General features: G+C 37.8%; 1 protein-coding gene across 4 annotated transcripts in view; it reads left to right on the forward strand.

The window, feature by feature from the left end:
• The window catches only part of LOC133524885 (aquaporin AQPAe.a), a 128,141-nt gene that overhangs the window by 3,346 nt on the left and 110,030 nt on the right, over positions 1-14,765 (forward strand). The window contains exons 1-2 of one of the 4 annotated variants that reach the window (XM_061861041.1): positions 8,281-8,311; positions 10,096-10,164. The exons of 2 other annotated variants lie outside the window; for them this stretch is intronic. In XM_061861041.1, the coding sequence (XP_061717025.1) occupies positions 8,296-8,311; positions 10,096-10,164 (85 nt within the window). In that variant the 5' untranslated portion in view covers positions 8,281-8,295. Of the gene's footprint in view, positions 1-8,280; positions 8,312-10,095; positions 10,165-14,765 lie in introns of those variants that run through there. One more of the 4 variants, XM_061861034.1, reaches the window with a different exon arrangement.

Consider the following 14,765-nt stretch of genomic DNA (forward strand, 5'->3'; position numbering starts at 1 on the left):
CGGCAAATATTAGGTCTAGATACGATATGGGTCGGTGTGTCAGTGTGTCAAAGTGACGTTTTCTCAAACTAAAATGTCACGTTTGACACTGACATGTCCGATCCATATCGTAACTAGACCTGACGTATCTTAAAGTTTGAATCGGACCGTAGTTTACACTTCTTCAACATTTGAATCAGCGACAGAAAAGTATACAATAAATATAATATTACAGTACATTTGGTGCTACTTTACCGCACTAGTGCGAAAATTAGCATATTACGTTACTGTGTCGAACATTTAAAGGGCCATATGTACTGTAAAACGTTGTCCGATACATGTACGAATAGGTAATTCGCAACTCGTGTCGACTTAAAACACTCCCTTCGTTCGTGTTTTAATTTATCGCCACGCGTTTCGAATTTCCTATTTTTCGCACTTGTATCGTAATGTACTATACATGTATATGTCTGTGGCTGATGATAAAATCCTTAAAAATGTTTATTCATATTAAATGTTGAATGATATCAGTTTCCGCTTTCAAGATGTGGTACCTAGTAAATTTAAATATAGTTCAACCAATTTATAAATAAACAATAATGTTTTAAATATCCTTCGCTTTTAGGAAATTGGTTGAAAAACTCATTTTTAATAAAAACAGCATTGTATTAGGAAAGGAAAACAGCGAATGAGTAAAAAAGAAACTATTATTTAGGTATCGATACTACATATATATTAGGTATAAGATAGATTAGATGAGATTCATTTACTTCACAATGAAAATTACACTTTAAATTTGCTACATGCGTCAAAAGTATGTTTATATTCTCATCATGATCGTCAAACATTACGTTATAAATTGAAAATAATAAAATTAATTGTGTCTTCCAATAAGGATCGTCACATTACACAGTTCATCGTTACATTAGACAGTTCATCTAAATTAAGAAATGTATAACTAGTGACTCAGTGAGCTGTAGACCTCACGATAAGCTTAAAAACTGTAAAAGTAAAAAACACTTAAACCCCTTATTCATAAACGTGTACTAAAGTTACGATGCCGCTGATCATCATTTGTCCCTTTCCATCATACTAATACGTCGGAAAGGGACAAACGATGATCAGCGGAATCGTAACTTAGTACATGTTTATGAATAAGGGGGTTAATTGGTTGAGTTATTATCACCGTGAACTCACAATGGACTTAAGCGCCAGAGGCGCTACTGGCGCTTAAGTTATTTATGTCAATTTCCGCATTATGAAAATATTCTAAAATCTGGATACACAAATAAATCTATTTAATCATGGAATATGGTTTCAATTGGGTCACAAAATTTAACGTGAATTGGTTGAGAATTGCGACCGGTAGAGGAAAACATGCGGACATAAAAGCAGAGGGCCTACCGCGAACCACGTTCAACGTGTTGCCTCCCTGTCACACTTCCGTACAAATTTACGAGTGCGACAAAGAGGCAACACGTGGAACGTGGTTCGCGGTAGGCCCTCAGATTGTCCGAGTCAAAATGGGGGCCTTCGCTATCACTTCGGCCAAAAATATTATTAAACTATTTAATATGTATGTACTCAGTCTATTCACTGTATTTAAGTATAAGTACCTGGGCGACCGAGCGTTGCTCGGTTATAACTATTTATTGTAATATGGTGGTGTATAGGTGATAATCTTAACTACATTTTTTTTTACTAAATTAAACTTGTCTACAACAATAAAAATTAAAAAAAAAATATAAACTTAAACATATATATATATATTTTAAAAAAAGTTAGTCACCGGGCGAGATTCGTTTCTAGCCGTCCGCGTCTTAACCCGCTGGGCCAGACGGACAGTGGCCGGCAACACGAAATTAGCGACCTTATTCTGCGTCGAAAGAAAAACGCATGAAAACTCGAAAACACGCGTTTTCCCAAACATAAGACTAATCTAGATCGATTGTATACCCCCAAAAACCCCCACATACCAAATTTCAGTGAAATCGTTAGAGCCGTTTTCGAGATCACAGAAATATAATATATACAAGAATTGCTCGTTTAAAGGTATAAGATAAATTACCGTAGATCAGTAAAATCGGCGCCACTGTAAAGAAGCACTTAAATTATGATAGGCACTTGATCATGCTACGTGAAAAAGTCGTATCTTTATACTAGCCTCGTATTAACGTAAGACCTTTTCACATTTACAGCTCTTGTGTCGGTATTCTAATATCTTTATCTGCCACTACAAAATGTTGTTTGTGCTGTTAAGAGGCTTGAGCAGGTTTCTGCATCTTTGATACTATTGTGACAGATTATTGTATACTGTGAAATGGCTAGTATCGTCGTTACGATACGATACGATACGATAATTTATTGATAAAATATAATTTACATGTCATGTCATAATACTAGGTACTTAAAATCTATTATTTACATCATTCGTTATGTGGCTAACTAACCAGTTCCTATTTATTCTAATAATCGATTTAATGTTACATAAGTATTATACCTATTGCTTAGTTTGGCACTCGAAAATAGGCACTACTAGTTTATTTTTAAGTTTATTTTTAGCAGTAGCTAGTGGCATATCTTATTTCGTGTGGCAATGCGTTGTATATCTTGGGTCCCATCGTGTGTAGACACTTTTTCGATTTGGCGTTAATGTTTCTGAAGTCACCTGCAATAATTTACGCGGCGAATATATAGGTCATACTGAGCGAGTTTCGATAGTAACGACAGCAGGACAAGCGTGGCTCGATACAGCCCCAGACAGAGATACATGGAACACTTTGGGGGAGGTTTTTACCCATAAGGGGCCCACACACCTATGATTTAATTTTAGTTCTTATAATTTTTATTGAATACTTAATTGTTATTTTCTAATTATGTTAAATGTATATTTTTCTTCTTACTACCCGTATATTGTTGTCTGTGGAATTAAATAAAGCTTTTTTTTTATTGTTTATTTTTTATATATACTGAGCAACCACCATCTAACTGTGGGACCAACCCCGAAATTACTTTTGTATACAATAATACTTTTTTTATCATGAAATCTAAATAATTAATGAAACTTGGAAAGTATCTCAGTAGACAAAAATCTAGTACAAAAGACATAAACGCGCGACTCCCGTTTAGTCTTTCCTATGGGAGCGCGGCGGCACGTGATTGGTACAAATGTTTATATAGTTGACTACAGCATATCGAAATGAATCTTACAGTTGAGTTGGGAGCCCTACATGGACATGACTAGTACGCAACTACGCAATTATAATTTGGTATACGAAATTTTAATTAAACAATTACAGTCGACGAGTAGAAAAATAATATTATTGCAATTCTAAAATTTATTAAAGCATTATATGGTATAATGCACATCGATTTTTGTTCTTTAATTAATGACACCTGGAAATTAGTAAAACAGGGGTTTTCTAGTGTGTTCAGTTAAATTCAATTTATAACATACTTAACATTATTTCGATTATACAGTGTGTCCCTAGCCATTGGACAAAGCCGAAATCTACATATGCATTAGGGTATTTGGAACCAGTGTACAAAGTATCATAACAACCGGTGTAGCGGTTTCGAAGAAATTAACAAATTACCTTTTTTTACTTTGGAGCAAAAGAATAGTATGGAACCTTGTTCGACCTTTTTGATTATCTTTTTTATTTATGACACTAATAAGCTTCTGACTTTTGAAAAATGTCATCATTATCAAATAGACCTACAATTGAAAACGGTGACATATCGATGTCATTTCGAATATCGATCGTCCGAGATAGTACTTACGTTTAGTAGCAAATGTATTAACTCGTACTAAACACTAATCAATACGTAAATAGGCCCTAAGGCTAGAGTACACGCTCGTAAGTGCCTTATAAGATAAAAATTAATGATTGATTATCTCCGAAATGGAGTTAATTAGAATATCGGTGTCTTTCAGAAAGTTACTCAATTTAAGCTCAGGGATGCACCATTGAAATTAACAAAAAAAAACACGGTGTATAAACTATGAGGAACATTGACTAGAACTTCAATGTTTATTATAAAATCATATTGAATACACACAGAGCAAAAAACATTACAATTAAATCATCTCACACACCTGTGGTATAATAGTTGTGCGATAACAGGTGATTGTTCAGGCTAGAACAATGGGCCGGCCAGCTGAGCAATATTATTTCATAGGTACGTCTTATCGCACGTAACTCGCATACTTGGGTGACGTGCGGTTGTATCTAGAATAAGATAGACTGCGACTGTCTTGAAAAAAATATGAACAAAAAAAAACACCAAATTCATAAAAAATTTCAGTTGTTTCCTTATTGCGTCGACGGATGTGCCATATTCACTATTGAGCAAAATAGTTCATTAATGATAATGATTCCAAAAATAACAAAATATATGCTATAAATATATTTATTTTTCAAAACTGTGCGATATCCGCATGTTATAGGATAATTTACAATCTGTTAACAGAAAATTATCACAAAAATTGTGACATATCCAAAACTTCATGTCATGTCATACATCGTACGTTTAACATATACAAATGCTTTTATTTTATGATTAGTGGTATAGTTATCAACTCAATACTCAAAATATTTGTATGGTACTATAAATAGTAAACATATGTGGCCATAAATAGCTAAATGATAAATAAGTTAAATATAAAACGTTTCGAATATTTTTTTTTGCTTCTTTTTGCTCTCCTGCAAACCAATGTAAGTGGCGTATGGCACAAACGTATTCTCACCCGACGATTGGCTGGTAGAACTGGGAAAATCGAAGTTCGTCAATTGCGGGCATTTTTCTCTCTCACTCTAATTACGTCTTAATAAGAGTAAAAGAGAAAGATCCCCGCAATTTGCGAATTTCGGTTCGCGGTAGGCCCGCTGACTTTTAAGGGCCCGTGGATTCAGGTTCTTCTCTCACTTTCATCGAGCATATGCGTGAGCGAGACGGCTGCGCGTGCACGGAATCGCGGTTCGCGGATATGTTTGAATTTTTATTTGTAGTTAATTATAACAAAAAATTAATCTAAAATAATATTGCGTTTTTTAGAACCAATTTGCATAATTAGGTTTTTTGTAAAAATTGTTACAAATTATATAAATACATTACCTGTGTTTTTCTTCAACTCTCGGTCCTTGAAACCCTCGTAAAAATATATAATAATTACATCATAACCGTTAGCATAGGTACTCATAAATACATTTTATTCAACGATTTGAATAACCATTAATAAAAACATAAATAGCTCGTAGTTGACGCAAGCGTAAATAAAGTTTTAATATTTTTCTATAAAACGCCTTATTATTTTATAATTAACAGCAATGGATTGGCGATAATTTTTACAGCAGCCCGTTTAGCCAACATGCCAACCGTTAACTCTCCGTAGCACCACCGTCACTGTCGCACTAATATGGAAGAGTGATAGAGAGAGATGTCTACGATAACGATTGACATGCTGGCTACGCGGGCTGGAACTGCCAATATATATTCGTAGTTTAGAATATGTAGATGGGGCAGACAATTTTGTTTAAAATAGAACGTTATTTTTACGCCATTTTTTTAGTTTGATGACTAATATTTAGTTACAATAACTACCAATTCCATGGTACAGTTACCTGCAATAATATGTTACTCTTCGAAGGCCGTAAAAATATGAGACACGCTCTTATGGCTCTACAAATAAGACCGTGTCAGGTATTTTTGCGGCCTTCGTTGTGTAACATATTATTGCAGGTGACTGTACCAAAATAAATTATGAAATGTGTTACTCTTGTGAACTTTAATTTATTTTACAGTACATATGGTGCTACTTTATAGCACTAGTGCGAAAATTAGCATATTACGTTACTGTGTCGAACATTTAAAGGGCCATATGTACTGTAATAGTACATTACGATACAAGGGCGAAAAATAGGAAATTCGAAACGAGTGGCGATAAATTAAAACACGATCGAAGGGAGTGTTTTAAATCGACACGAGTTGCGAATTGCCTATTCGCACATGTATCGTACAACGTTTTACAGTACATATGGCCTTTTAAATGTTCGACACAGTAACATAATATGCTAATTTTCGCACTAGTGCTATAAAGTAGCAACATATGTACTGTAAAACGTTCTACGATACATGTGCGAATAGGTAATTCGCAACTCGTGTCGATCTAAAACACTCCCTTCGGTCGTGTTTTAATTTATCGCCACTCGTTTCAAATTTCCTATTTTTCGCACTTGTATCGTAATGTACTATTATCGCATTCATTTCGCACGCATCATCGCTTGTTGTAAAAAAAACATGTAGAATACAGTCAATGTATTAAATATCGATCCGGACAAAGTGACAAACATATTTTTACACACTACCTTAATATATAGGCAATAAGGTCGTGTATACATATTTTTGGCACTTTGTCCGTATCGATATTTAATACCTTGACTGTACAAAAGTATTAATTATAACCTATCAAAAGCAATAAAAATAGGTACCTACGTTATTTTGAATGAAATTTTCAGAGTGTAATTGCATTCCTCTTCAATTACTATTATTTAAAGTTTAATTAGCTTTTATACTACACAGTGAGACATTCGAGAAATAAACTGTACAGTGACATTTATTTTAAATGCTCTTAAAATCATTTGTGTGCCAAAAACACAGCATGTATTCCTGCAGTGTGTTTATTAGACAAAAGGTCACACACGTAACTGTGAAGACGGCTTTTCTCGTATTTAGTTCGGTTTAATTATAGATATATCAGAGAAAAGTAAAATACAGAGTATCAACCGCAATGAAAAGTTGCCGTTTGTTAAAGTAGAGGGCTAGTCATTAAGTTTATAACACGTAATTTATCCATTGAGATCAGGACGGGCTTTACGTATACACCGTGTTTTATTTTTCGTTAATTTCAAGGGTGCATCCCTGAGGTTAAATTAAGTAAGTTTCTCAAAGCTACCGGTATTCTAATTAACTTAATTTCGGAGATAATCAATAATTAATTTTTACACGCGTGTACAATTTGCGTTAGGGCCTGTTTATATATTGATTAGTGTTTAGTACGAGTTCATACATTTGCGTTTCAATAAAAAAATAAAAATAAAAAAATGAATTGAAATTAAACGTAAGTACTATCTCGGACGATCGATGTTCGAAATGACATTCATAAGTCAAAGTTTTCAATTGTTTGGTTGAGTTAAATGTCATGCCCGTGATATAAAATTTCTATATGCAACATTTAATTACTTTTTATAAAAATAAAAATAACTAAAAAAATAAATAAAAAGTTTTTTTAAATTAACTATGCCATTTAGTTTCCTTAAACGTACTTACCGGTGTATATATATATCGTGTCATTCACGAAGACGCGTGCCTTGACTCATATGGTCATGTTATTGAAGGTTAAACTTGACAAATCTACACGTCATCGTGGATAACTCGAACTATACGCCAGGGATCGGAAACCGGTATTTTTTGTATGGGAACGAAAACGGTATTTTTTCGTTCTTTGTTAATTATTTCATTTCTAATTGGGCAATCTAATAATACGAAGTCGTTTTCTAAAAACACAACCGAGTCCTATATTTGGAGTATAAAATAAACCGAAATATATGTTTATTTCTGAGTTTTTCCAAAAAACCGGTTCCGATCCCTGCTATACGTATGTATATCGTCTCCCAGTACGGTCGGCTAGGTCGATCTGTGTAAAATTGTCCCCGAATATTTATTATTTTATTATTTATATAATTTATGTTTTGACAGATAGTCGTAATTTCCTATAGATAGTAGTAATTTGGATACTGTAAAATCTAATATTTAGACTGATAGCGTCTTTAAACATGACATTAAGTAATTACTATTTACACTAATTATGAAATGTTTTTAATTACAAAGTTCAGTAACTAATTAAATAATGATCTACTAGTGCTAGACGATGCTAACTCTGCACACAACTTGCAGTGATATAGTGTGGGAGTGCCACTGTAATCGTTAATCCCTACTAATATCACAAAAAAAATAGTAAGTATATAGACGCTAAGTATTTTAAGTAGGTAGTAAGACGAATAAGTATTTTTAGTCTTTAACAAGCCATGAGACCATCTCATATCGATTTAAATATCGAGTCTAATTGCAATCAAAATTATACATTTCTATACGCCTTCACTACAGCTTCTTCTCCTTCTCCCGTGCCATATCCTTTTATTTGGGGTCGGTCCTCCTCGTTCTTCGGCGCCAAGACAGTCGGTCTTGGGTTGTCTGCTTGACCAGTTGGACTCGTTAGCAATTAGCAACGTTGCGTGTGGTCGCATCTTGGGCAGCATGGCCCAAAAAATACGTGAGCATATAATTTTTAGGAATATTTATCTGACTTACACGTTTCTAACAAAAATAATAAAATTAAAAAATAATAAATTAATATTTTTTTTTAATTTAGTCAGAAACAAAAAAAAACGATTTTTTTGTGCATAATTACGAGTAGATGAGTACTAAGTTAAAAATAACAGAAATGCAAGCAAACGTTTCAGTCAAATTGCTATGAATTAAAGTTTACCTACTCAGAGAACACATTTCTGAATATATTACGAGCCTAGGGTTTTTCTTACCGACTACCAATAAAGGTATTAACTAATCGTTACTTATAGCGAATTCTTTGCTACAAATGAGCAGCATTTATCTATTACAATAACATTACTATTGGAATCTGTGACTAACATTGTTTACTAAGAATAATTATATATGCAGTATAATCATTAAAATATCTCGCGAATGTCTAACATGACAGATTTATAGCCACCTGCGGCGGTATCATGGTCGCATTTTTATCGCTTGTCATGTCATGCGTTACTTTCGCACTTACATACTAGTTAGAACGTGACAGACGGTGACAAATGATAAAGAGTCGACCATCTTAACCCTGCAGTACGGCTAATACGAGCTTGTCGAATTCGTCACTCGAAAATCTGTGGAAAACGGCGAATTGATATTTTAGAAATACGAGCAATAGAAATTGAGAATCTAGTGGTATTGACCACTCGTTTTCAATTATATTAGTAGAATTTAAATGCCTAGTAGTGGAGATAAATTAAAGGGAATTACTCGAAATATTCGACCCTGACACTGACATATTCTTTTAAAATTTGTCATAATCAATTAAATAAAAGTGAAGTGTGTGAAAGTCAACATCGATATTGGCGAATTCACCCTGTGCAAATTGGCAGGGAGTAAAAACCAGATAAAAAAATCTATACAATTAATAACAACCTGTGTGCGAGGAAAGAAATATTGTTCGAATAGGTATTTTATCTTTTAATGCCATTGAATCATAAAATTACTGGACACTGTACTGTCCCGTATTGTTCTCGCCAAATTACGGGACAATGAGAATTTTGTGCTTGAAATACGGAACATCCCGTAAAATACCGCGTAATATCTATTCAATATACAGCGTTGCATTGTTGATACGACCGCTTAATCTGAGGGCAGTTTCTTTAGGCCTAATGAACACGAGTTCATAAAATTTATAAAAGATACGACCTTTATTTTCCCAAAATTCCCAAATTCTAATTAATTCATAATTTCGATGCGATTTTGTTTATTGGAAAATATTATAAATTGTAAAAAAAAACTCTTTACTTTAATCGTAGATTCTTAGCTTGTAACCACACCTTTGCCCGGCTGGATGTCTAATTTCAACTTTCTAGGTCATCTGGAAGTGGGTTAGATCCTGATGTTAGGTCAGTGAAAAAAATCCGATTTTTGTTTCGATGTTTCTATCTTAATAACCGATTAAGCTATACGAGTTTTCATGATATGTGATGTTCTAGTTAGCCATAAGGGTGATAGCTTTGGTAAATGAATCAAATTTCATACGATTATGTATTATTAATAGATTTTGAGTTACGTAGAGATCAAAAGTGGCTGCTGCTTCGCCAGTTCTCTTCTTTTGAACTTGGCGTCTTACGTCTAGTTTAAGTTTGCGGTTAAATTCAAAATACACTCTGTATACCAACACTTAGGTAGTTTACGAACAAGTTGATACATAATGCAAAGTATTACATTTTAAAATATTTTTTTCATATTATAATTAAATAGATCTAAATATTATAGTCGATTCCACAGCTCCCACGGCGTACGGCACATTTGTCGAGCCCGACCAGATCGTGGCCGCATTGCCGTTGACCCGACTCGGTAAGAGCGCATGGTGCCGTGCAATTTCGCATGCAATTTACGATTTTTATACCTCGTTTTTTTAACATTAGAAAATACTGCGCGTTCTTGACGGGTCGTTTTATTGAAAAACTTTAAAAAAATGTATTTAAATATTAGGCGTCAAGATCTGTGTCTGTATCTAATGCTAAGAAAAACCGAAGATAAACTTAATTCGTGTATGAAAGGGAAAGTTCATAAAGGCATGCGGGATAAACATATTTTAGAGAAACAAAATTGGCGGGAATATATTTTTGTTGCGACCGAACACGAGATCCGTGTTGGTCTAAAAGCGGCTAAAATTTACCTGTGAATACATTGCTTGATGTAAGACAGATTTTGGAGCCGCCTATGGAGTCGCATGCGACCACACAATTTACGCAAGTCATGCTAAGGTCTCTAATTATAATCGTGTTATCATGATGATAGGCGATATCACTGCATTTTTGTACGACTACTTAAATGTAATCTGATGATTATTTCGGCAAATACATTGTGCATTAATATTTCAAAATTAAAGTACAGTATTATAATGCCTATAGTCCAGGGTTTCCCAGTCGTTTTAAGTTCGCGGCGCACTTGTGAGTTTAAAATTTAATCTCAGCGCCCTAACCTAGCCTAGGTTATTTGAAATAGATTGGTAACATGTTGAGGAGGATTGCTTTACGGCGCCCCTCTTAGTGTCTACGGCGCACAGTTTGAGAACACTGCTATAGTCAATTCGTCAGTCCAAGTTCACTGCACAGACCTGAGGGCCTACCGCGAATCACGTTCGACGTGTTGCCTCTCTGTGGCACTTGTATATTCGTACGTAAGTGTGACAGGAAAAGAAAAGCGTCGAACTGGATTCGCGGTAGGCCCTCTGATAAGCAACAGAGTGTGGAGGTATCACCTTAAACATTAAATTCCTGTAAAGATGTGATGTTTGTAATAGTACATACTGACTCCACATAGACATAGTCTTATGGACCAGTGATATCGTGATTCAAATGGATCCCCAGTGGATCCCCTGTAATTGCTGGAGCATCATTATCAATTTGTTGACCTAATTGGAACCGTCCCCGATGGGGTCATGTACGACTGTTCTTTTTAGGGTTCCGTACCCAAACGGTAACACGGGACCCTATCTCTAAGACTCCGCTGTCCGTCCGCCCGTCTGTCCGTCTATCATCATTCATCAGGCTGTATCTCATGAACCGTGATAGACAGTTGAAATTTTCACAGATGATGTATTTCTGTTGCCGCTATAACAACAAATACTAAAAAGTACGGAACCCTCGGTGGGCGAGTCTGACTCGCATTTGTCCTGTTTTTTTTAACCGACTTGAAATGGAGGTTCACTTTTCATGTTGCATGCGCATCATGGGGCGAAAAAATTTATTACAAGCAAACTTGCATTGGAAATCAAATACATGTACTCATTCGTTAATTATGAAAATGTTGCATGGGATTTTATTATTATAAAGTTGATTTTAGTTGCGCAGTTTTTAAATATACCTACATACTTTGTTTTGGTGTGGCCTAGCCATGATATTGAATAAAATCGTATATAATGTCGGCGGCCGATCGTAAAGTAGCTGTGTATTATTGTGACGGTAGTCACAATAAAACAATAGATAGGTAGGCTAGAACCGGTTTAAAAAAAAATCCCAAAATAACCACTTTTTCAAATTAGATAATTCTATTAACATAGGACTGAATCATGTATTTAGGCAATAACTTCGTATTATTAGATTGTCCCATTAAAAATGAAATAATCATAATCATAATTATTTAAAATCGGGGAAATCCTGAAGAAAGGCCAGGTCAAGAGCACCCTAAACCGACGAGCGTGTATGAGGAATGTCATGAAAGTGAAGGAAGCGAAAGAGGTATGTCAGGATCGTAGCAAGTGGAAATCCGTGGTCTCTGCCTACCCCTTCGGGAAATAGGCATGATTATAATGTATGTATTAATGTATAATTATTTAGTGCATATGTTACTGTAAAAGCCCGAAGTACGGTAAAACCTAGGATATACCGGTAAGACCTAGGTTTTACTGATGCCGATCGGTAAAAGCCCGAAATGTGAAATAATTATTGTTCACTTCGGGCTTTTACCGACATGGATTTGGTAAATCCTAGGTCTTACCACGTCGACCGGTAAAGGTTGAATCATGCACTGGTTCTTGACATTATTAGATGAAAATCTTGTATTAGTGTAAGGGGCGTTACATGTAGCGCCATTTAAAGTGATGCTTCGTATTCTTTCGGCTATTTTACTAGTCATATAGATCTAGGTGTTTCGGTTTTGCTAAAGGTGAGAGTGAACTCTACTCACTGCAAATTCGAACGCCGTTAGCAGGTATGTAGAAGTCCTGAGAGCAGAGTAATGTACAGTGTGTCACATAACCTCTGTAAGCAATATGCCCAGTTGGTGGGAATTTTCGGGCTGTAGCCGCTGTAATGGGTAACAGAAACGCGTTCCGTATGTGCTTCGCTTTCCAGATGACTAGGGTGCACTGCATAATGCAGAGATTATCGTATTGCGAACGATTGGCATCTTAACTAGGTACCAAGGTTTAGGTATAGTTTACAGTAAAAACAAATTAGGTATCTATTAATAGTTCTCGCTTGTTGAAGCGATCAAATAACACCCAGTCGCTTTCAATTAAATCAATCAATCTTGAGGATGCTGTTGCGGCTGCCGAAGCACTGCAGTGCGTCCGGCATGTTCGCTGAGGCGCGAGTAGATGACTTTTTTGCCATCAGGCGGAAAAGAATCGCCTCCATGCTGAGACGGGTGCGCGGCAGCAGCAACAGTCTACTCAAGGTGTTGGCCACAAGCCGCGGTGGCTCTCTTTGGAGTACGGAAGGTGGGACAGGGAGAATACCCCCCTGATGTGGAATATATGGTATGACTGGGCCATAAGGGGGGGCCCAGCTTCCCTGCATGATCACCATCTGCTATGCTGACGACACCATGGTGCGGGGAAGGCACATGGACGATAACTTTTTCAGAGCGGCGGTAGCGACAGAGAACGACAGACTCTGACAGACTCTCTCGAAGACTGAAGCAATGTCTTCGGGGGACCTGGAAGGGCGCTACCTGAGGACTTAACTATAGCTGTTGCAGGTGAGAGGGTTCCGGTCAATTCACACATGAAGTACCTGGGTCTTGTTCTTGACCGGAGGTGGAATTTAGAACAGTATTTCCTCAGGTTAGGGCCCCGAATCGTGGGTGCTGCCTCAGCCCTTAGCCGGCTAATACCAAACGTGGGTGGGCCGAAAGCCCCTAGTCGGCGCCTGTACGTGGGCGTTGTTCGGAGCATGGCCTTATACGGGGCACGAATTTGGGCAGACAGGCTCTTGGCTAAAGCCAAGCCTCTCCTAAGGCGTCCGCTGAGGGTGGTGGCCTTGCGCATACCATACGGTGTATTTCGCGGTGGCATGAGCCCTGGCAGGCACTCCACCCTGGGAGCTGTAAGCTAAAATGATAGCTGGAAATTACTGTATGAGAGCAGAGGCCAGAGCGCTTGGAGAACGCCTCGACCCAGAGGAGGCGAAGAGAGAGCAACGACAGGCTGTCAAGAGACTGTGGGACCGCTGGAAGAGCGACCAGGAGGATTCCTCCTATGGAGTCCGCAGTATAGGGGCTCTCCTCCAGTCATTCAACCAGTGGCTCCATAGAGAACACGGGGTGCCCAGCTACAGATTGAAGCAGGTAACAACCGGACACGGTTGCTTCAACAATCTGCCATGACACGGCCCAGCACACACTTGAATCGTGCAGGCGATGGGCCGTGGTAAACCAAAACATGTTGGTGGCAGCGGAAATCACGAGTGGGGACCTCTTGCTGCACGACGTCGTGTAGGCCATGTTGCGCAGCAAGAGGGCATGGAAGGAAGTTGAGGTCTTTTGCGAAGCCGTAATTTCCCTAAAGGAAGCAGCGGAGCGGTTGCGCGAAGATAGTGCAGATGCGCTACCGCTCCGGCGTAGGCGGAGAGGGAGGATCTCCTCCCTAGGTAGACAATGTGCCCTAGCCAACAGCTAGTTTCTCCCCCTCGTAGAGCCAGTGGATTGGGGGGCCCACACGGAACGGCTCTGCACGTGTGGGAGTAGAGCCAAGCGTCCCGGTGCTCTTCCTCATTGGCGCGGGTGTCCAACACAGGTCGGTCGGGCTGCCGAGGGGCGTCGCGGATAGAATGCCGCAAGCGATCCCCTAACGGCAAAGAGGATGACACCGCAGGGGATGTTAGTGGGTATTCTCTTCCCCTTCCTCTGGCTAACAGAGGGAGTTACGGGAGGAGCGAGTCCCACATACCACCCCCCAATGGGCTTCCCCAGCCCGAGCTGAAATGCGTAAATGCATTTACCCCTGCGTCAAAAAAAAGAGGACAGGGAGAACACGCTTATCATTCATGCTGTTTCTTTCCAGAATAACTACCCCGCGTGACCCTGACGTGACCCCGTCGCCTCTAAATGGCGATCCAAGTATGCCCCGTAGAATCATGCTTCCATCTGTGAGGTGTTCAAGAGGTGTTAGTTGCACCACCCACACCGACCCGAGTTCCAAGAGGCGATGGCCTCGCTCAGTACTACCT

This window comes from Cydia pomonella, chromosome 1, assembly GCF_033807575.1.
Source record: "Cydia pomonella isolate Wapato2018A chromosome 1, ilCydPomo1, whole genome shotgun sequence".
In the NCBI taxonomy this organism is placed as follows: Eukaryota; Metazoa; Arthropoda; class Insecta; order Lepidoptera; family Tortricidae; genus Cydia; species Cydia pomonella.